This window comes from Hippopotamus amphibius, chromosome 5, assembly GCF_030028045.1.
Source record: "Hippopotamus amphibius kiboko isolate mHipAmp2 chromosome 5, mHipAmp2.hap2, whole genome shotgun sequence".
Lineage (NCBI taxonomy): Eukaryota > Metazoa > Chordata > Mammalia > Artiodactyla > Hippopotamidae > Hippopotamus > Hippopotamus amphibius.
Genome location: NC_080190.1, coordinates 32,201,336 through 32,222,187, shown reverse-complemented (window position 1 = coordinate 32,222,187; position 20,852 = coordinate 32,201,336). Strand labels below are relative to the sequence as shown.

Below are 20,852 nucleotides of genomic sequence, written 5' to 3'. Positions count from 1 at the left end.
CTTTGGAGGCCAGAAGTCTGATATAAATAAGATGTTGGTTGGCAGCGACGGTTCCTTCTCGCGAATCAGAGGGAAAATCTGCTCCATGGTCTCTCAGCTTCTGCAGGCGGCTGGCAACCCTCGGCCTTCCTCAGCCTTCCTCGGCCTGCGGCAGCCTCACTCCAATCTCTGCCTCTGTCCATACATGGCATCCTCCCTGTGTGTCTCTGTGTCCAGATTTCCCTCTTTTAAAGGGATGCCAGGGACTTCCCTTGTGGCACAGTGGTTCAGAAGACACCTGCCAATGCAGGGGACACAGAGTCAATCCCTGGTCTGGGAAGCTCCCACATGCCACGGAGCAACTAAGCCTGTGCACCAAAACTACTGTGCCTGTGCTCTAGAGCCTGTGAGCCACAACTAGGGAGACTGTGTGCTGCAACTGCTGAAGCCCATGTGCCTAGAGCCCATGCTCCACAACAAGAGAAGCCACCATACTGAGAAGCCCACGCACCACAACTGGAGAAAGCCTGTGCACAGCAGCAAAGACTCAGCACAGCTGAAAACACGGCAAGACATAGAGTAGTCAAATTGACAAAAATTAAAGACAGAGAAAAGTTATTAAAAGCAACAAGGGAAAAAGGACAAATGACATACAAGGGAACTCCCATAAGGTTAACAGCTGATTTCTCAGCAGAAACTCTGCAAGCCAGAAGGGAGTGGCACGATATATTTAAAGTGATGAAAGGGAAGAACCTACAACCAAGAATACTCTACCCAGCAAGGATCTCATTCAGATTCGATGGAGAAATCAAAAGCTTTACAGACAAGCAACAGCTAAGAGAATTCAGCACCACCAAACCAGCCCTACAACAAATGCTAAAGGAACTTCTCTAAGCGGGAAACACAAGAGAAGAAAAGGACCTACAGAAACAAAAACAAAACAACTAAGAAAATGGTAATAGGAACATACATATCAATAACTACTTTGACTGTAAATGGACTAAATGCAGCAACCAAAAGACACAGACTGGCTGCATGGATACAAAAACAAGACCCATATATATGCTGTCAACAAGAGACCCACTTCAGACCTAGGGACATATACAGACGGAAAGTGAGGGGATGGAAAAAGATATTCCATGCAAATGAAAATCAAAAGAAAGCTGGAGTAGCAATAGTCATATCAGACAAAATAGACTTTAAAATAAAAAATGTTACAAGAGACAAGAAAGGACACTACATAAAGATCAAGGGATCCATCCAAGAAGAGGAGATAACAATTATAAATATATATGCACCCAATATAGGAGCACCTCAGTACACAAGGCAAATGCTAACAACTATGAAAGAGGAAATGCAAGGCAGAAATAGAGACACAGATGTAGAGAACAAACACATGGACACCAAGTGGGGAAAGCGGGGAGGGTTGGGGGGGATGAATTGGGAGATTGGGATACCAAATTGTACACTCTAAATATATGCTGTTTATTGCCTGTTAACTGTATCTCAATAAAAGTTCTTTAAAAAAATAAAAAATAATTTTTTTTTAAAAAAGGATACCAGTCACTGCATGAGGGCCCACCCTAATCCAGTTCGACCTCATCTAAAACTGATTACATCTTTAAAGACCCTATTTCCAAATAAAGTCACATATACAGATTACCGGTGCACATGAATTTGGAGGGGCCCCTATTCAACTCAGTACACTACACAAGTCTCCACCTCTGGGGCCGCATCCGTCTAAACCTTCTTTCCAACCTCAAGTCCTTTCTACCTTTATAAATGGCAAAATATTCCACACTGTGGCATCAGTGTTAGCCCAGTCCTTTAATCCATTTTTTGCTACCGAGTTATAGACCTGACTGCTCCTAGCACCCTGCTTAACCAGTGGACAGTTCTCTTCCCCACCATATAAGCAGCCTCTAAGACATTTTCAACTTCTGCCTTCCCTGGTGTTCCCAGCTTTCTCAGCTGCTACTCTACAGAGATGTGTTTAATAACTCATTAGCACCTCTTTGCATCTCAGTGTGAATCCCCTAATCTCTTAAATTCTCTCAATACAAATCCCTCCTCCCCAACCAAGGCAGCTCCTAGAGCCTCCCTGTGTGGGAGGCTCAGAGGCGATAAAGGGAGCGGTAAAGGGGCAAGACTAGGTCTGCTCTGCTGCTTCTGAGGCCCATCACTCAGAAATGCCGCTGGCCTCCAAAACAGAGACAAGCCTCATTCCTGCCATACAGTTTGAAACCCTCCACACTGGGCAAGAATTTAGTCATCCCGCAGCAGACTGTCTCCATCTTTTCAACACTGGGATATGAATCTACACGATTGCCCTGTCAGGCATTAGGCAACATGCCAGCAGGGTGTACACTTCCTCCCCTTCCTTCGCAATAGTCAGCCTGTTTCTGTGGCTTTTTTTTTCCTAACATTTTACTCTAAAATTTTTCAAACAGTCAATAAAATTGAAGGAATTTAACAGTGAGCTACCCTATTACATAGCATCTAGAGTCTCTCTAGGTTCTACCATTAACATTTTTTAGCATTTAAAAAATTGAGCTATACTTCACATAACACAAAATTCACTTTAAAGTGAATTTTGGGGGACTTCCCTGATGGTGCAGTGGTTAAGAATCCGCCTGCCAATGCAGGGGACATGGGTTCGCTCCCTGCTCCGCAAAGATCCCACATGCCACGGAGCAACTAAGCCCGTGCGCCTGTGCTCTAGAGCCCATGAGCCACAACTACTGAGCCAGCGTGCCTAGAGCCCGCACTCCACAACAAGAGAAGCCTCCGCAATGAGAAGGCAGGGCACTGCAATGAAGAGTAGACCCTGCTCGCCACAACTAGAGAAAGCCAGTGCGCAGCAACAAAGACCCAATGCAGCCAAATAAATAAATAAATAAACCTTTAAAAAAAGTAAATAAATAAAGTGAATTTTGGGACTTCGCTGGTGATCCAGGTAAGGCTCCCAAAGGAGGAGGCCCAGGTTCAATCTCTGGTCGTACTAAGACCTGGCACAGCCAAAACCAACCAATCAATTAATTAATTAAAAATAAAGTGAACTTTAAAGTGTACACTTTTGGGAATTCCCTGGGGGTCTAGTGGTTAGGGTTCCACGCTTCCGCTTCTAGGGACCCAGGTTCGATTCCTGGTTGGGAAACTAAGGTCCCACAAGCCGTGCAGCATGGCAAAAATAAAGTGTACACTTTTGAAGTGTATGCTTCAGTGATTTTTAAGTATATTCACTATGCTGCGCAAACATCACCACTTATTCCAGAACATTTTCATCACCACAAAAGAAATCCCATGCCCGTTATCAATTAGTCCTAATTCACCTCTCTTCCCAACCCCTGGCAACCGCTAATCTTTCTGTCTGTACAGATTTACCTATTCCAGACATTTCATATAAATGGAATCATACAATAGGTGGCCTTTTGTGTCTAGTTTCTTTCACTTAGCATTGTGTCTTCAAGGTTCACTCATGCTGTAGCGTATAACAGAATTTCTTTCCTTTTTATGATTATTATATTCCATTGTATGAATAGATAACATTTTATTTATCAGTTCATTAGCTAATGAACATTTAGGTTGTTCTCCTTTGGGGCTATCATGAATAATGCTGCTGTGAACACTTAGGTACAAATTTTTGGGCAGTATGTTTTCAGATCTCTCATGTATATACCTAAGAGTGGAATTGCTGGGTTATACAGTGACATTAACATTTTACTATACATGCTTTATCATATATCTACCTGTCCTAACCATCCTCCTATCTATATAGCAATATCCATCTCACATTTTTGTACACTTGAGAATAAACTGCAAACGTTATATACCTCAGCCAGTGTCTATTAACTAGAAATCAGTATTTGTGTACATTTCTTTCTTTTCATGTAAAATTTATATACAATGGATTCTAAGTGTACAATTTAATGAGTTTTAACACATACATACACCTGGGAAACCTAGAATCAAGATACCAAGAACATTCCCAGCACACCCTCAAATTCCCTCAAATCTCTTCTGAGTCAGTCCTTGCTACTGCCTCACCCTCTCCAAAGGCAATCAATTTTCTTTTTTTATTTTTAAAGATTTATTATTTATTTATTTATTTTGGGGTCTTCGTTGTTGTGGATGGGTTTTCTCTAGTTATGGCGAGTGGGAACTACACTTCGTTGCAGCACACGGCTTCTAATTGTGGTGGCTTCTCTTGTTGCGTAACACAGGCTCCAGGCGCACGGGCTCAGTAGTTGTGGCACCCGAACCCTAGAGTGCACGGGCTTCAATAGTTGTGGCAGGCAGGTTCAGTGGTTGTGGCTCACAGGCTTAATTGCCCCACAGCATGTTCGATCTTCCCGGACCAGGGATCGAACCCGTGTCCCCTGCATAGTCAGGCAGATTCTTAACCAATGTGCCACCAGGGAAGTCCCGAGGCAATCAGTTTTCAGAAATTAATTTTGCCTGTTCTGGAATTCATATAAGCAGAATTATACCATCTGTGCTCTTTTTTGTCTGCCTTCTTTCACTTAGCATACTGTTTTTGTTTTTTATAAATTTATTTTATTTTTTGGCTGCATTGAGTCTTCATTGCTGCATGCAGGCTTTCTCTAGTTGCTGCGAGTGGGGGCTACTCTTTGTTGTGGTGCACGGGCTCCTCATTGCTGTGGCTTCTCTTGTTGCGGAGCACGGGCTCTAGGCATGTGGGCTTCAGTAGTTGCGGCACATGGGCTCCATAGTTGTGGCTCATGGGCTCTAGAGCACAGGCTTCAATAGTTGTGGCACACGGGTTTAGCTGCTCCGCAGCATGTGGGATCTTCCTGCAGCAGGGATCGAGCCCATGTCCCCTGCACTGGCAGGCGGATTCTTAACCACTGTGCCACCAAGGAAGCCTCTAGCATGCTGTTTTTGAGACTCATCCATGTTACTGCCTGTAGCAATGCTCCAGCCCTTTTTGTCACTGAGGAGTATTTTGTCGTTGTCATGGTTTGGATGTGCCGTGGTTTACCATTCACCTTCTGATAAACCACTTAAGCAGTTTCCAGCTTATGGCTCTTATGAATAAAGCTACTATATTCATCTGCCTATAGGCCTTGATGTGGACCTATGATTTTATTTCTCTTAGGTAAATATCTAGCATTGGAATTATATCAGAGGGTAGGTGTATGTTTAGTTTTGTAAAAAACTGCCAGACCTTTTCCCAAAGTGGTTGTACCTTTTTCACACCATTTCACACAATCATGCATGAGGCTTATGAATTTTGAGTCAAAAAATAAAAACAAAAATTCTAAACTGCTGTTAATTATTTTCATTTAAAAATTTTAACTAATTAGGTTCAGAATATTCTAGCTAATAAGTGGCTGCTTTGACCACACTCTCGAATAATGATCGTAAATGAGGGGATGCCTTAAATTTACACAAGGTTATATGTCAAATACATTTCAAATAAAGAAATAGAGGATGACCCGTTCATAATAAAAAATGCTCAACAAACCAGAAAAAGAAGGGAACATCCCCAACCTGAGAAAGGTCATTTGTGAAAACCCAGAGCTAACATCATACTTAATGGTGAAAGACTCAATGCTTTCCCCTAAGATCAGGAACAAGACAAGGATGTCTGCCCTCACTACTTCAACGTTGTTCTAGAGGTTTCGGCGAGGGCCATTAGGCAGGAAAAATAAAAGGCATCCAGATTAGAAAGGAAGAAGTAAAACTTCACCTCTGTCTGCAGATGATGTGATCTTATAAACACAAAATCCTAAGGACTCCACTAAAATGAGGTGATGATTTTCATGACACCCTGTAGAAGTTCGGATTTCCAGGATTTAAAAATTCACTTCCCTGGTGGTCCAGTAGTTAAGATTCCACGCTCCCAATGCAGGGTGCCTGGGTTCTATCCCTGGTCAGGGAACTAGATCCCCCAGGTGGCAACGAAGATCCCTGGTGCAGCAACTAAAGACCAGGCGCAACCAAAAACAAACATTTTTTTAAAAAAGTTCATTTGTTTTCTTCAAACTGCCTCTTTATTCTCACATTCTTCCCTCTACACTTGACAAATATAACCCCCACTCTTTTTTAACAACTTCCCACCTCTTCCCTCCATCCCCCTTCCTCCCTAAAAGTTTACTCCTGTAATTATCATCTTGGAACTACCCACCAAGACCCTTGTTTCTACTTATCTGGATTCCAAGGCTCCAGTCCCTTTCTAAATCATGCTACTCTCCTGCTCCATATTTGAGAGGAGCTCTCTACTGCCTGGTTTTTGTGTTTGTGTGTGCATGCTTTGTGGCTAAATGTTAAAACAGCTTTATTGACATATAATTCACATGTCATAAAATTCACTGATTTTAATCATTTTTAGCAAATTTACTGAGTTGTGCAACCATTACCATAATCCAGTTTTAGAATATTTCCATCACTCTGATAGGATCCCTCCACTGTAAAGCTGGTCCACCAAAAATCTACCTTCAAGTGTATTGTTCAGAAGTTAGGCCTGAGGGGTTTGGGATTTTGAATAAAAGTTTTAAACTTCCAGGCAAAATGATGATAAAGGATCGTTTTCTACCCCTTTCTTTTAAAAAATGAAGTCTTGGTTAATCATTAAGCCAACCATGATATCTTGAAGGGTTACAGTGGCCGTATCTTCATTTCCATCCAAATAGCTGACCATTTTCCTCTCCTGCTACCCCCTCAGAAAGGATACTCCCCTACTGGGCTGAGGCATTCTTCTTAAAAAAATCTTCTAGCTCGCCGCCCCTCCCAAGACGAGCAACCCCCATCTTCAGTAATGACAGCCCCAGTCCAGGTCCCCACATACCCACGGTCTCGACCAAAAAAACATTAATCAGTGGCCCTTCTTTGCCAATTTCCAACCCGCCACCCCCATCGCACCACAGAGTCCCCTTCTTCCTTCTCCTCTCGGTCAGCCTCGTTTCCCTAATCTTCAGACAGATCCCTAGCCTGACGCCTTCTCCTCTCCATCACTCGCCTCACTCGCGCTGCCATCACTTCCCAAATGCCGGCATCCCGGACCTCAGAGGCGCAAATGACAAAACCAGACGAGTTGACGCGCCTGGAGAGAAGAGTGTGGGTGTGTGGGCGTAAGTGTCTGTGCTTGTGTGTGGAAGAAACCAACGGAGGCCACGCCGGTGTCCATCTTCTGGAAATGCCAATCACGCCCGGTTGAGAGAGCGAAGATGGTCTCTCCACTGCCCCCCGCAGACAGCATTCAGCGCTGAAGAGCTCAGAGGCATCAAGGCTTCAACCTGGCCCTCTGCCCAGTGGGCGCCCCGCCCCCCAACGGTATGGCGCACCCCCTCCCCGGCGCGGTGGTAGGGCCCGGCGGCGACGTCACCCATTGTTTACAAATCAACCCGAGCCGGTAGGATTCCGGCTCCCGCGGCTGCAGGCGCGCGGCGCGAGTGCCTGGCGGGCTCCGGCTTCCGCGTCCGCCCCGGCCCCGGCTTCGGCCTCGGCACCGCGCCCGGCTCCGCCGCGGCCCACCGCGCCCCGGGGGCTGCCGCGCCGCCAGCGACTCCCGCAGAGCTCCGGGTGCCCGCGCGGGGGGCCATGCCGTGCCGGAGGGAGGAGGAAGAGGAAGCCGGCGAGGAAGAGGAGGAGGAGGAGGACAGCTTCCTCCTGCTGGAACAGTCGGTGACGCTGGGCGGCTCGGGCGAGGTGGACCGGCTGGTGGCCCAGATCGGCGAGACGCTGCAGCTGGACGCGGCGCACGACCGCCCTGCCTCCCCGCGCGCGCCCCCCGGGCCGCCGCAGCAGCCCCCGCGGCCCCCGGCGGCGGTGAGAGCGGACAAGGCCCGGGCCCCCGCTCTGCCGCTGCTTCTGCCGGCCGCGTCTGCCGAGGCGGGGGCCCCGGCACCCGCGGGGGCCCTGCGCTGCGCCCTCGGGGACCGCGGCCGGGTGCGGGGTCGAGCTGCACCCTACTTTGTGGCCGAGCTCCCCGCAGGCCCCAGCGCGCTGTCCCCATTGCCCCCGCAGCCCAGCCTTGATGGGCCTTCGGGAGCTGACAAGCGGGGCTCCCCACAGCCGCTGTCGGGTCCTTGCCGGCGAGGATGGCTGCGGGACTCCGCCGCCTCCCGCCGCCTGCAGCAGCGACGCGGGCTACAACCTCAAGCCCGCACCGGCGATGACGACCCGCACCGGCTTCTGCAGCAGCTCGTACTCTCGGGGAACCTCATCAAGGAGGCAGTGCGGAGGCTTCATTCGCAACGGCTGCAGTTACACGCAAAACTCCCCCAGCGCCAGCTCCTGGGTCCTCTGTCGGCCCCAGTGCATGAGCCCCCCTCGCCCCGCAGCCCTCGCGCGGCCTGCAGCGACCCTGGCGCGTCCGGGAGGAGCGCGCAACTCAGAACTGGCGACGGCGTTCTAGTCCCCGGCAGCTAACACCCAGAGAGTGGCCACAGCGCCAGCCTCTGCCTGGAGGGCAAGGGGTTCCCCTGAGGGCTGCGTCTCTACTCAGACTGGTGAAGTCGTGCATTTGGAAGAGGGAAGATGACTAATGAAGACGAGGAATCAAAAAACCGCGAATTTTTCGCGGGAACTGAGGTCGAGGGCCCCGATGTGGTTGAAAAACAAGCCTTCGTTTGTCCTATTTAAGGCAGGTTACAGAGCGCACCCCAAGCTCACAGTCAGTAGGACTCCTTATAGGCGTGACCAGTCCTGGTGGCGCAGCGTGCAGTTCCACGCAGCCTCTCGGGGCCCTCCTGCCTGGCGACCATGTGGCCACAGCCTACGCTTCTCAGGATCGCCGAGCGCCCGAAGGACGAGGATGATCCCAGTTACCTGCTTTACCTCTCCAGGGCTGGTTCCTGATCCACTTTGGGGGAGGGGAACATGCGTAGATCATTTCAGGGAGTACCTCAAACTGCCAGACTTGAAATTTTACGACGCTTAAAAAAAACCCATCTCGTATATTTTGGGGTGCTGGTTCTTGATATAAAACACGCGGCAACGTGAAAGGACCTTTTGGGGAATTGAAGTAACCTTTTCTCCGCCTCCGCTTTGCAACTGGCTGCGGGTTCTCAGAGTGGCGGGGGAAGGCGATGCGCCTGGGATGCTGATGGGAAGTGGGGACGAGAGGTGCTGGGGAAAGGGGAGGGCGAGGCGCGGAGTGAACCCGCGGTCCTCCCGAGAGTGTATTTTCACAGCCTGTCCGCCCCTCCTCGGGTTGAAGGTCACTGTTTCCTGGGCGCACACGAGATTGCGGGGCTCCAGCAGGGCAGAGTCGCCGGGTTCCGCCTGTACTCGAAGTAGAGCGCGGTGTTTTGCAAGTGCTGGAGTCTCCTGAGGGCACGCGCACCGCTGCCACCGCGGGTGTGGGGAGGCGGCGACGTGCTGGGCGCCGGTGCCTCCCTCGGGCGGCCGCGCCCCGGACTTTCACGGAAACTGCCCGGAGAAGTGGCCTCGAATCCCTCCTCTTCCCCTCGGCTCCGCTGTCCTGCTCTAGCGGGTGGCGCTGGCGCTCCTGGGGGCCCAAGCTGGGGGCTGGGGAGACACCACGTGATGGGGCACTCCAGGGACACACAGCCTAGCACAGCAGCTTGTAATGGGCTCTCCGGGGCCATTTGCAATAACAGCTGCAATTCCCTGGATAGATGGAGTTGATTTCCTCCCTTTGCCCCTCCCCCAGCCATGCCAGCTCGCCTTTGTAAGTGAAGGAAACCGAGTAGAAAATGTGACCCTCCAAATGGAGAAGCTGCAGGCTTTGCATTGTGAACCTGGTGAAGTGCTTGTAACATAACGTTCACTCAGTCTGAAGGATCTAAGACCTTATTGTTGGTGTTTTAGTTTTATAAGATTCAATGGCGTGTTCATCATCCAGATGTAGCTATTGACATACCTACACTTCGCACCGGAGTGTCTGGAATTGTGGCTATCCTGATTATAGGATGTTAACTTAACTGAAATATCTGTTTTTAATAAATGTGTTGGGTTTTTTCTTTGGTTATATTTTATACTTGTCGATGGCAAAGATGCACAGAACACATTTCTCTGATCTCTGTAAACATGAAAACACTTGAAATCCTTGTCAGCCTGGCTTGTGGTAATTAGAGCGCCTTTGTGTCTAAGCAGCTCACTAGTTAGACAGGGTCCGCGCAGCTGGGTGTGTATTGGTGCTGGCATGAAATTAAATGAAAGTGAGGTCAGGTTTTGGACCAATCCCATTCACTAAAACCTTAGAGCCTTCTGGATTACCAGTCAGTGCTGGAGAAGCTCCCTCCGACTGCATTAGCAAAGGACATCAGATCAGTCAGTCGTAGACTGGGAGGCTTATTACTTTTTGTAACTAAGTGGACATGTTCCACAAGGTGGCCCTTTAGGCTGGGGCAGCTCTTGGTTAGGGGCTGCTCAGGATGCAAACCTGGGGTGGGAACGCTGGCTGGGAGGGCATGAAAGGACACCTCTCTCTCCTTCCCCTTGGCACGCTCCCATTCTCTCCCTAAGCAGTGACGTAACAACCCATCTCTGTCCCTCCTGTTCTTAGTTACTTCAGTCTGTGGCCTCCAGGAAGGAGCCTTGCTGGGCAACAGGGTATCCAGGCTTCAAGTCCCCTTATTAAATGGGAATCTTGGACAAGCTGCTCAACCTGTGTGGACTTCGGTTTCCTCATCTGTACAACAGATGAGACATGACATGATGAGAAAAAGGGTTCCTTGTGACTGGCGTGTCCTGGAGATGTATAGTCCCCTTCCTTCCCAGGACTCTCCTTTGGTAGCTAATCGACTGGGTCCTTGGTTTCTCATGAAACGAGGGCATGCCACAATCCCAAAAGTGCTTTCTGGATTGAGTGCTGTATGATTTAGAGTACTGATTTTCTAACTTCCTTTTGGATTCAGTGCCTATCATTTATACCTCCCCATTCTCTCTTTCCAAATACACACACACACCCTGATGGTCTCTGAGAAATGCTCCCAAAACGCACCAAGCCAGCCTTTCCCACATCCTGCCCAGGAAGTGCTGCGGGGGACTCAGTCCCGTGCCACCCAGCAAGGGAATGGTGACTGTGGAGGCTCTAACACAAACCGAGGAAGGGGCCCTCCCACAATGCAGTGGGCTACCACCTCTGGGCACTGAGCAGGAGGAAAGTGGTCAGATGCCGACCTCCCCTGGCACTGAAGGAGCCCTGAGGTCCTCACTTCTTAGATGGGGTGGGATTTCCTGGAGGTCAAAGAGTTAGGAGGAATCCAGGGCCAAGTTAGCCATGATTCAATGCCACTGCCCCAAACGTGCTGGCTCCTTGTAATGATTGCTTAAGGCTAGACTCAACTACAGGGTTCATGTAGTACAACCCCTCCTTCAAAAAGGAAGACTGGAGAAAACTAATGCCTACTATGAGCTACTTTAACTGCACTGTAACCCTATAACCATCACTGTCCATCTTTAAAAATCTTGCAAGTTCTTACTAGTCACCCCCAGGACACTGGGGGATAAGTCAAGGTTTACATTAATGATTTTTAAAAGTTATTAGACCATTTTATAGGTGGAAAATAGTCCAGGAAGTGGGCAGGGCAGAGTGACCTACAAAGTCATTTACAAAGCCAAAGGCCTAACAGAACCTAGAACCCAGGTCTCCGGTCATCCAGTTCAGGCCTCTTTCCAATAGCCTAATACCATCATACATAGTCCAATACTGTTCACTGCACAAGTCCACACATTGCTACAATGTGTCCAACGTGATGATCCTGTCCCTGGAACCCTAGAAAACTGTGCCCCAGATCCCTAGGCTGAGTAAGGGAAAGCCAGGTATGCTGTAACCGCTTTCTCACGTTCAGCATCCTTTGAAGACAGCTGGCCACAGAAAATGGCCTGGGTAAGATAAAAGACCAAAGCTATAAACTCAATGAAAAAAATATTCAATAAACTAAAACACAGAAATTGACAAGCGATTTGGAAAAAGGAATGCCACACCTCACAAAGAATTCCGGAGTCTGCCACCCCAAGATTTCATTCTAAGTTAGGCATAAATGCTACAATATTTGAATTCAATTTTACCCTTTTTTTGCTTTTTCCTTTTCCAGCTCAGAAGCAGAAACATGGAGGGTACATCAGACACCACTTTCCTATCCAGCAAAGTCTGTGTCAAACCCTGTGATCCCTTCCTTCCAATCAGCAAAGAGTTACCCTGGCAACCAAATTACTAACTCACTCAATTAGCTCCCCCCTCTTCCACCAATGCTCAGTAATCACAGAATGTCAGCCCTGGGAGAGCTCAGCCTTCAGTGGTCTAGTGCTACCGCCTCATTTAGAGATGAAAGCACATGGAGGTTTCCACTCGGAGGTGCACTCCATTTGAACACCCCGAAGGCTGGTGTAGACAAAGCAGCAAAACTCTCCCATACAGCTTTTGCTCCTGGTTTTCCATCCATAACTGAAGGGAAAACAAATGACCTGCCGGTAACAATGTTTCCCAGGAGGTGTAATAGATAAGAGTGTGGGCTCTGCAGGCAGCCCTGCATTGCTAACTATGTGATTTGGGACAGAATCCTTGACCTCAACAATCTGCAAAATGGGGATAAGAATAGCACCTACCTTGAAGAACTGGGTGAAGGTGAAATTAGATCCTGTATGAGAAGCAAAATAGCAAATAAACACTCCAATAAAACAAAACATCATTCCTGGAAGCTACTGCATTAAGGTTACTACTTTAAGTGTTTTGTGGAAAATCCTGCCTCTTATTTTCTTCAATGTGTTTCTTAAAAGGCATAAACCTGTTTGCTCTGAAGATAAGACGTTTCTTAAATACATACCCCTGATGAATAAAGTGCTAAGGGACGCGTAGAGGAAGGGAAAAATCAGTGTAGGAGAGGTTTAATCGGGAAAAGCGTGGAGGTCCCCTTCAAGTCAAACCTTGAAAACAGCTCAGGACTGGGACTCGTAGAGTGGGGGCAGCAGGAATATTACAAAGGGGAAGGTTTGGGGGGGGAGGGTCATCCTGAGGCCACAGCTCTTAACTCCCCCATTCCTATCAGAAACCCTTCTAATTCAAATTCAGTGCTCAGCTGAAGGTCTTCGTGCCTGCCCTGTCCACTCCCATCTATAATTTGTACTGAGAAAACTGTGCAATTTCTTCGCAGGAGGTGATCTTCAGGTTCATTTTGTTCTCACCCTTCATTTTATTTACTGTCATTATAGGGTTATCTCAGGGGCTCATATGTGAATGTCTTCTTCCCCCAAAGAGATTATTTTATTCTTTGATGGCAGAGGAGTGATAAATTGAAGAGGACGTTTTAGGCAGATTATCAGGCAACACAGTGTGGGGGTAGGACTGAGGTTGAGGGGGTGCATTTATGGTCAGTTGGATGGCTGTTACAGCACCCAGGCACCAGGTGATAAGGGTGTGGGTGTGAGGAGAGGAAAAGACAAGAAGAGACGCATTTCAGAAAGAAAACCCACAGTCCTCAGTACAGTACCAGGTAGCTGTTAAAATGCAGGCTCTGGAGCCAGACTGCCTGGGTCACGATCCCAGCTCTTTCCTTTAAAGCTCCTTCCTGTGACTCTGGGCAGGTGACTTCACCTCTCTCACCTCCCATTCCTCATCTGCCAAGTCAGATAATGACAAAGTCCTTGCTTCATCGGGTTGTGAGGATTCATTGAGCTAATGCGAGTAAAAATGCTTCGGCCACTGCCTGAAACATAGCTGCATTTAGTAACAACACCTGGGTATTGGCATTTAGTAAATATTTGCAGAGCAAACAAATGGACAATTTCAAGACTTGTGCCGGCTAATAGAGTGCTGGGGACACAGATGATGAATTGTGGTGCCTAGAGGTTCAGAGAGGATGGGAAAGGAAGGACAGCAACTTAAAAGGGGAAACAGAACCAAGGGAAGGTTTGCTCTAACAGGAGACCTGCGTTCATCTGACTGCTCACGGAAGATATGCAAAGGGAGGAATTGAAGGGAAGATGCTATAAAGGATAAAGCTCCTCGAGGAGGCAGGACGGCATGGAGTGCTCGGTCTGCTTAGGTTTGAAGGGCAGGGCTCATGGGGACCTTAGAGGTGGATGTCCCCTGTGATAGCCCGCTAAGTCACAAACTGTCCTACCACAGCGAGGCTGTTGAAACAACCCTGTATAACCCTTCATGCCTGAGATGGCTGGGTATGTTTTTGTTGTTTTTGTGTGACGGAATCCTTCTCTATACCGTACACTACAATAGAATGAAAGCTAAATCTCATACCAAGGAGTTTATTAACTGCTTCCCCTTATCGATTAACTGACTCATAGGAGGTAAAATTCACCACCCCCAATTGATAGGCTGTTCAGGGAGTTTATTTGACTTATTGATTTGGGTGAGTTAAAAAAAGAATCACAAGCTGGTTATCATCTTGCTACCTTTGCCCTAGAACCCATGCTCTGCAACAATTAGAAGCCACCGCAATGAGAACCCTGTGCACCGCAACGAAGAGTAGTCCGAGTGCAGCAATGAAGACCCAATGCAGCTAATAAATAAATAAATTTTTAAAAATAAATAAATAAATTAGATTCAGTTTCCTAGGTTTTCCTGAAAATCTTCTCCAGAAACTGGAGTCAGAATCACCTTTCTCCAAATGCATCATAAATAGTACTTCTCTGCAGCTAGGTTAAGCAGGGCAAGAACTCAGTACAGATGTTCAAAACACAGTGCTTTGAAAACATGGTGCTGATAAAGAGAAGTTGAATAATTTCAGGATTAAAGAAAGACAGTGAAGATCACTGAGCAAGATCGGATTCCATATACCCTGGACCTGACCACAGAGGGTATACATAGAGATCACACAGCTATATAGCTCTGCGTTTGTGTTTGTGTGTGGGCACCTCTGCGTGTATGTAGACACACATACGCAACCATCCCTTACAGTTCAGCCTTCAGCCTCCCTTGGCTTCTCTGGGTTTCACTCTTGGTCTTTGTAAAGTGCTTAGAACAGAGCCTGGCACGTGGTTATGTACTATGTATATTGTTAAGTGCTATGTACATTGGCTAGTATTCTTCCTTCCCAGCTGACTGCATCTCCCAGGCTCCATCCACCCCTCTTAGCCCTAACTGCCAAATCTTTTATCTTCAGCCCCGATCTCTCTTCCAGCTCCTAATCATTTATGAGGCATCAGGCTGCTGTCCCTGTAACTTCCCACATGAAACTAATAACCCCCAACCCCCCCCCCCACACACACACTCACACAACCAACAGCTTGCAACTTCCCTATTGCTCTTGTCCTTCTGGACTCAAGACTTGCAGAATGTTACCAGGGAAACCTAGGCCTCAGCTCTTCAGAAGATGGAGCTGTCTCAAGTCTGCCTATGCCCACGTCCTCCGTTCTGTGCCCATCCACTCCAAGGGACTAGGGATATCCCAGCCACAGTCATCCCCGGGCCAAGTACTCTGAATGGGCTATCCCAAGCTGCAACACCTTGGAAATGGCCATTGCTTCCTTTGCACAGAGACACGCCCCCAGGCCCAGGGCCAGAACGCAGCTGCCTACGGCCTTTGCAAACGGCTGATCAGCAGCTGGGGCTGAGGTTCCAGAGGAAATGTGTGGGTAGGCTCAGACAGGAGCTAAGAGGTTCAACATAAGAGCCATGCGTTCAGGACTTCCTAGGTGGCGCAGGGGTGGAGAATCTGCCTGCCAATGCAGGGGACACGGGTTTGAGCCCTGCCCTGGGAAGATTCCACATGCCACGGAGCAACTAAGCCGGTGAAGACCCAACACAGCCAATAAATAAAAAAGAAAAAAGAGCCATGAGCTCAGATCCTTTTCTACTACCAATAATCCCTACCTCTCCCCATCGTTAAAGAGTGAAGGACCATCTTGTAAAAGGTGCCTACCGCAGTTCCTGCCCAAACAGGATTCACTCCCCTTTCCTTTTCTCTACCATGCTTCTCAGGTCCTGTAGATCTTCAGGTCCTGTCGGTCTACAGTCACCATTCTAATTTCATCCCTGAGTGCTGGCCTGGCCATGTTGCAGACCGAGAAGACAGCTGCATTGGGTGAGACCTCACCATCTTGGCCCTACGCCCTCATCTTACAGAAGACTTGAGCTTCTAAAAAAAGCAGCCATCTACCATTTGTTGTCTGTGCCTCCCTTACGCAATTCCTATTACCTTATGTGAAGGTCTCAGCCCCAAACCTGCTTGTGGGTTCTACCAGGATGTCTGAAACCCTGCTTCATTCTGGATGCCCAGTGTCTTGTACATGTGTGGCTGGCCTGCAAGAAAAGGTTGAAAATGGTGATGCTATTGTGTTGAGGTAATTATTGGGTCGAGGTATTTATTGGGTCGTTTTCTGTGGGATGCTCTTAAGAACTTTAATAAATCCAACACAGGAGAAAGTGGTGTCAAGAAAGTCTCATGGAGGTGGTACAGTATGACTGGAGGCTCTGGTTGAGAAAAGCAGGAGAAACTAGAGCCAGACTGCCTGGGTTCAAATCCCAGCTCCTTAACTTAAAAAGTGGTGATTTGGGGACTTCTCTGGAGGTGCACTGGTTAAGAATCCGCCTGCCAATGCAGGGGTCACAGGTTCGATCCCTGGGCCTGGAAGATCCCACATGCCGCGGAGCAACTAAGCTCGTGCGCCACAATTACTGAGCCACATGCTGCAACTACCGAAGCCCACAAGCCGAGTCCACGCTCCTCAACAAGAAAAAAAAGCCACCGCAACGAGAAGCCAACGCACCACAACTAAGAGTAGCCCCCACTCATCGCCAACTAGAGAAAGACCGCGCAGAGCAATGAAGACCCGATGCAGCCATCAATAAAATAAATGTTTAAAAAAAAAAAAAGACTTAAAAAAAAAAGTGGTGACTTCAGGAAAATCACTTAATCTCCTGGGCCTCGGTGCCCTCATTTATAAACTGGAGAAAATAGTGTCTACCTCAAGACGAATACAGCCATGGCCTAATGAGACAATGATTTCAAACACCCAGAACAGTACCTGGTACATGAGTCCAGTGCCAACTCCCGGAATGATGACAGCAGAGACAGACCATTTGGAAGGTGTGTGGAGGTGGCCTTCTGGAAGAATTTCACAAAAAGGGATTTATATGATACAAAAGCGAAAGAGGCGGCAATGACTCCTGCTTACAGTGGGAAAGAAGAGGTGGCTAAAGTGTGAGGGCACATGGGGCACACTGAAGAGACACAGAGGGGCCCCCTGAAGGAAGAAGGGACAGTGGTGGTGCCAAGAATGAGCACCTGTCATTTTCTGAGCCTGTAAGCTTCCCAGACACCTCAGGTCCTCATTGCACCCTCCCAACTAACCTATGAAGTATTATTGTTTTCTACATGAGAGGAGAAAAATGCACAGAGAGGTGACTTGGCCTAGTATGACACAGCTGGTGAGCAGTAGGGCTGAGTCAAACTGAGTCACTGAGCACTAGTCTTCCCCTGCAGCCATTGTGAGAAGGTGTTGGGCAGGACAGGTGCCCCTGGGGCTGGTTAGCAGAGCTGGGCTGTACCTAGAAAGGCTTCCTTGGGGGAAGGGTCCCCAAGCCTGGGGAAGATGGGACTGAGGGCAGAAGAACCAGGAGGGCCACTTCAATTAACTGAACCCCCACCTGCTCAAAACATGCCATTTTACAGCTACTAAATACGATCACCATAAAACCCTATTGTCCTGTCCCTAGGCCACAGCTCAAGACTGGGTCAGTCTCAAAGGAGACAAAAGGCAGGCTCTGTCTATATCCTACCCATCCTTCAAACACAAAAAATTCAGAAAACTCACCTCCCTCCACCCTCTTCCAGATACAACAAATCACTTGGCCTCTGCCCTCCACCCTAGAAAGTTTCTGGACTATGTTCTTACTCCACAAAGAGAGTGAAAGCCCATCTAGCAAGTTTTTAAAAACCTGGACTGAGTTTTCTGATCTTGTGGAACACGGACCACTTATGAACCTCAGCTCCACCAGTCTCCCATCTCCCACCTTGATCTCCAAGTACCCTCTTCATTACGAAAGGTGTCCCCTCTGTGCTCTTCCTTCCCCCACCTTCCACCAACAAGCCAAACCATGCTCCAAAGCAAAAACCAAATTTATTCAGCAGACATTTTAATTAAGAAATCCTTTAAACCAGGACCACCACAATTTCAGACACTCCGGTGCGAAGTGTACAATAGCTACATCTGGAGGATGAACAAGCCATTGAATCTTTTTAAAAAATTAGTTTAGCTCCCTTAAAGTTTGCAGGTGGCACCTTACTTAAAGCGCCGTCAAGTTTCATACAGGTAAAGCCAGCGATTTCTCCTCTTGGAGAGTCACATTTAAAAAAACAGTTTCAGTCACTCACAAAGAGCTGGTGGCAGGAGGAAACTAAGGGGTGAGGACCCACGGAAGCTCAGGCCCATGGCTCCACAGAGGGCCACAACAGAGCAGAAAAACAGCCAGGGTCTCATCCATGCAGTGCAGACATCAGAGGGTGGAATAACAAAGGCGAGCCGGGAGGAGAGGGAATAGTCAAGACATTGTTTATGACTGTTTCTGAGAAAGCTCATCGCATGGCACGGGAGGAGGAGCAGTTCTGGAAAGAAGGAAAGCGCAGAAAAAACAAATAACTCTCCTCACACACCCCTCTCCACCTGTGTGTCCTCCGGAGCTTCCAAGAGGTAGCAAAGCACTGACAGGGCTCTTCTCGGAGCAAGAGAGAGAAAAGACAGGGGTGAGTTAGCTCTCCCAGGAACCCCACAGCCCTCCACCTAAGCACACTTGACCTTGAAACACAGGTGGCAAGGTCAAATCATTTAAAAGTCCACATTCAACTCGACCCACCTTCAAAATTCTCCACCTCCCTACCCCCGACAGCTGGAGTTCACATCTCCCACCTCCACCAGTCACCGATGAGGTGGGAGAAAGGGGGAGGGTGATGCCAACCCGCCCACCACCAAGCTTTTTCTTCTTCCCTCCGGAATTTCTTTGCACAGCAATTGTAGCACCATTTTCACTAAGTTCCTCCACCAGAAAATAAAGAACATGTATTCGTGTCATCAGTTTTCAAGTATCGTTATAAAGCCCTCGCGACTCTCGCCCCTTGGAGTCGTATCTTTCAACAATCCAAGCACACGACACCCCGAAGGGTTAAGTCAGGTACAAGTTGATGCAAATAGCTGCCATAGTTCTCCCAGTTTTATCCCAGGTCCCTGACCCCGAGGTGGCTGGGGGAATTCTCACGCGACACGGAAGCGCCCTGGCCCGTGCATTTCTCCACGCTCAAGTTTTCTGCGACAGCCTCGCCGGGGCGGATAACTTCTCGGCTTGAGGTCTCTTCCCCACGCGCCTCCTTGCAGCCTAGGCTGTCGTCCCCAGGACGGCAAAGGCGGCTTCAGCTCAAGGCTGGGGAAGGCAGGACGCCGTTGGGTCCACGCAGCGGCTTCTTCCTCCTCCTCCAGGGACCCTGGGTCAGTGCAAGGCGCCGGAGGGCTGAAGGGAGACCGGGTCCGGTCGGTTACGGCTGCCCCCGGGTCCGGAGGGGGCCGCTGGGCCTGTGGCTGCCACCGCGGCAACGGCTCGCTGGAGCCTCCGCACGGCCTCCTTGATGAGGTTCCCCGAGAGTACGAGCTGCTGCAGGAGCCGGTGCGGGTCGTCGTCGTTGGCGCGCGCCCCGGCTGGGGGCCATCGTCGCTGTTGCAGACGGCGGGAGGCGACAGCGCCCCGTAGCCATCCTCGCCGGCACGGCCCCGGCAGCGCGCTGGGGCCTGCGGGGAGCTCGGCCACAAAGTAGGGTGCAGCCCGGCCCCGCACCCGGCCGCGGTCCCCGAGGGCGCAGCGCAGGGCCCCCGCGGGTGCCGGGGCCCCCGCCTCGGCAGACGCGGCCGGCAGAAGCAGCGGCAGAGCGGGGGCCCGGGCCTTGTCCGCTCTCACCGCCGCCGGGGGCCGCGGGGGCTGCTGCGGCGGCCCGGGGGGCGCGCGCGGGGAGGCAGGGCGGTCGTGCGCCGCGTCCAGCTGCAGCGTCTCGCCGATCTGGGCCACCAGCCGGTCCACCTCGCCCGAGCCGCCCAGCGTCACCGACTGTTCCAGCAGGAGGAAGCTGTCCTCCTCCTCCTCCTCTTCCTCGCCGGCTTCCTCTTCCTCCTCCCTCCGGCACGGCATGGCCCCCCGCGCGGGCACCCGGAGCTCTGCGGGAGTCGCTGGCGGCGCGGCAGCCCCCGGGGCGCGGTGGGCCGCGGTGGAGCCGGGCGCGGTGCTGAGGCCGAAGCCGGGGCCGGGGCGGACGCGGAAGCCGGAGCCCGCCAGGCACCCACGCCGCGCGCCTGCAGCCGCGGGAGCCGGAATCCTACCGGCTCGGGTTGATTTGTAAACAATGGGTGACGTCGCCGCCGGGCCCTACCACCGCGCCGGGCCGGGGGGGTGCACGCGAGCAGGCGGCGCGGCGCGGGCCGCCGCGAGCAGCGCAGGGCGGCGGCCGGAGCCCCCTTGTGTCTGCGCTCGGTGTCTGCTTAGGAGGGGATCCCGGGCGTGGCGAGAGCTTCGTACTTCTCCGGCCCGATGAGCAGCACAGGAAAATGGAGACTCTGAGGCAGCCTGGATTGGATTCTCCCACTCACGGACACACCCACCCACACACCCAACCGCCAGTCCCCCGACGCTTCCTCCCTCCCCACGTGTCCGCGAGGCCTGGGCCGGCGCTGCCCCGCCCCGCGCACCCGCAGTCACCCGCGCCTGGGAGTGGTGGGGGAGGGGCGGGCCCTGCGGCCGGCCGTCTGGGGAGGGGTGAGGCTGGGGAAATTGGGGGTGGGGCGGGGGACCGCGCCGTAGAGGGCGGGATCGACCTGAGGTGGGGTCTCTGAGCCAGCCGCCCCGCCCGCTCCTTAAGCCCTCCGGCGCAGAGCGAGAGGAAGACGCGGTACCGCATGGCTAAAGAAGAGCTGACTTTGTTCATTAAAAAAAAAAAAAAGATTTA

At 50.3% G+C, this 20,852-nt stretch overlaps 2 protein-coding genes across 4 annotated transcripts; one reads left to right on the top strand and one right to left on the bottom strand.

Annotated features, from left to right (window-relative positions):
• Positions 1 to 212: 212 nt before the first annotated feature.
• On the bottom strand, positions 213 to 20,208 carry FRAT2 (FRAT regulator of WNT signaling pathway 2). Of its 3 annotated transcripts, XM_057736574.1 has the most exons (3): positions 18,725 to 20,208; positions 16,897 to 16,976; positions 15,162 to 16,171 (listed from the first exon to the last, which is right to left on the bottom strand). In XM_057736574.1, the coding sequence occupies exon 1, from the start codon at positions 20,039 to 20,041 to the stop codon at positions 19,352 to 19,354; it is 690 nt and encodes a 229-aa protein (XP_057592557.1). In that variant the 5' UTR covers positions 20,042 to 20,208; the 3' UTR covers positions 15,162 to 16,171; positions 16,897 to 16,976; positions 18,725 to 19,351. The 3 variants fall into 3 exon arrangements, with proteins under 3 accessions (XP_057592558.1, XP_057592557.1, XP_057592556.1); XM_057736575.1 differs by lacking the exons at positions 15,162 to 16,171; positions 16,897 to 16,976 and adding an exon at positions 213 to 277; XM_057736573.1 differs by having other exon boundaries at positions 15,162 to 16,976.
• FRAT1 (FRAT regulator of WNT signaling pathway 1) lies at positions 7,387 to 9,922 on the top strand. The gene has a single exon (XM_057736572.1). The coding sequence runs from the start codon at positions 7,543 to 7,545 to the stop codon at positions 8,371 to 8,373; it is 831 nt and encodes a 276-aa protein (XP_057592555.1). The 5' UTR covers positions 7,387 to 7,542; the 3' UTR covers positions 8,374 to 9,922.
• Positions 20,209 to 20,852: the final 644 nt, after the last annotated feature.

Coding starts and splice junctions, on each gene's coding strand:
- FRAT1 (XM_057736572.1), top strand. CDS start 7,543: ATGCCGTGCCGGAGGGAGGAGGAAGAGGAAGCCGGCGAGGAAGAGGAG.
- FRAT2 (XM_057736575.1), bottom strand. CDS start 20,041: ATGCCGTGCCGGAGGGAGGAGGAAGAGGAAGCCGGCGAGGAAGAGGAG.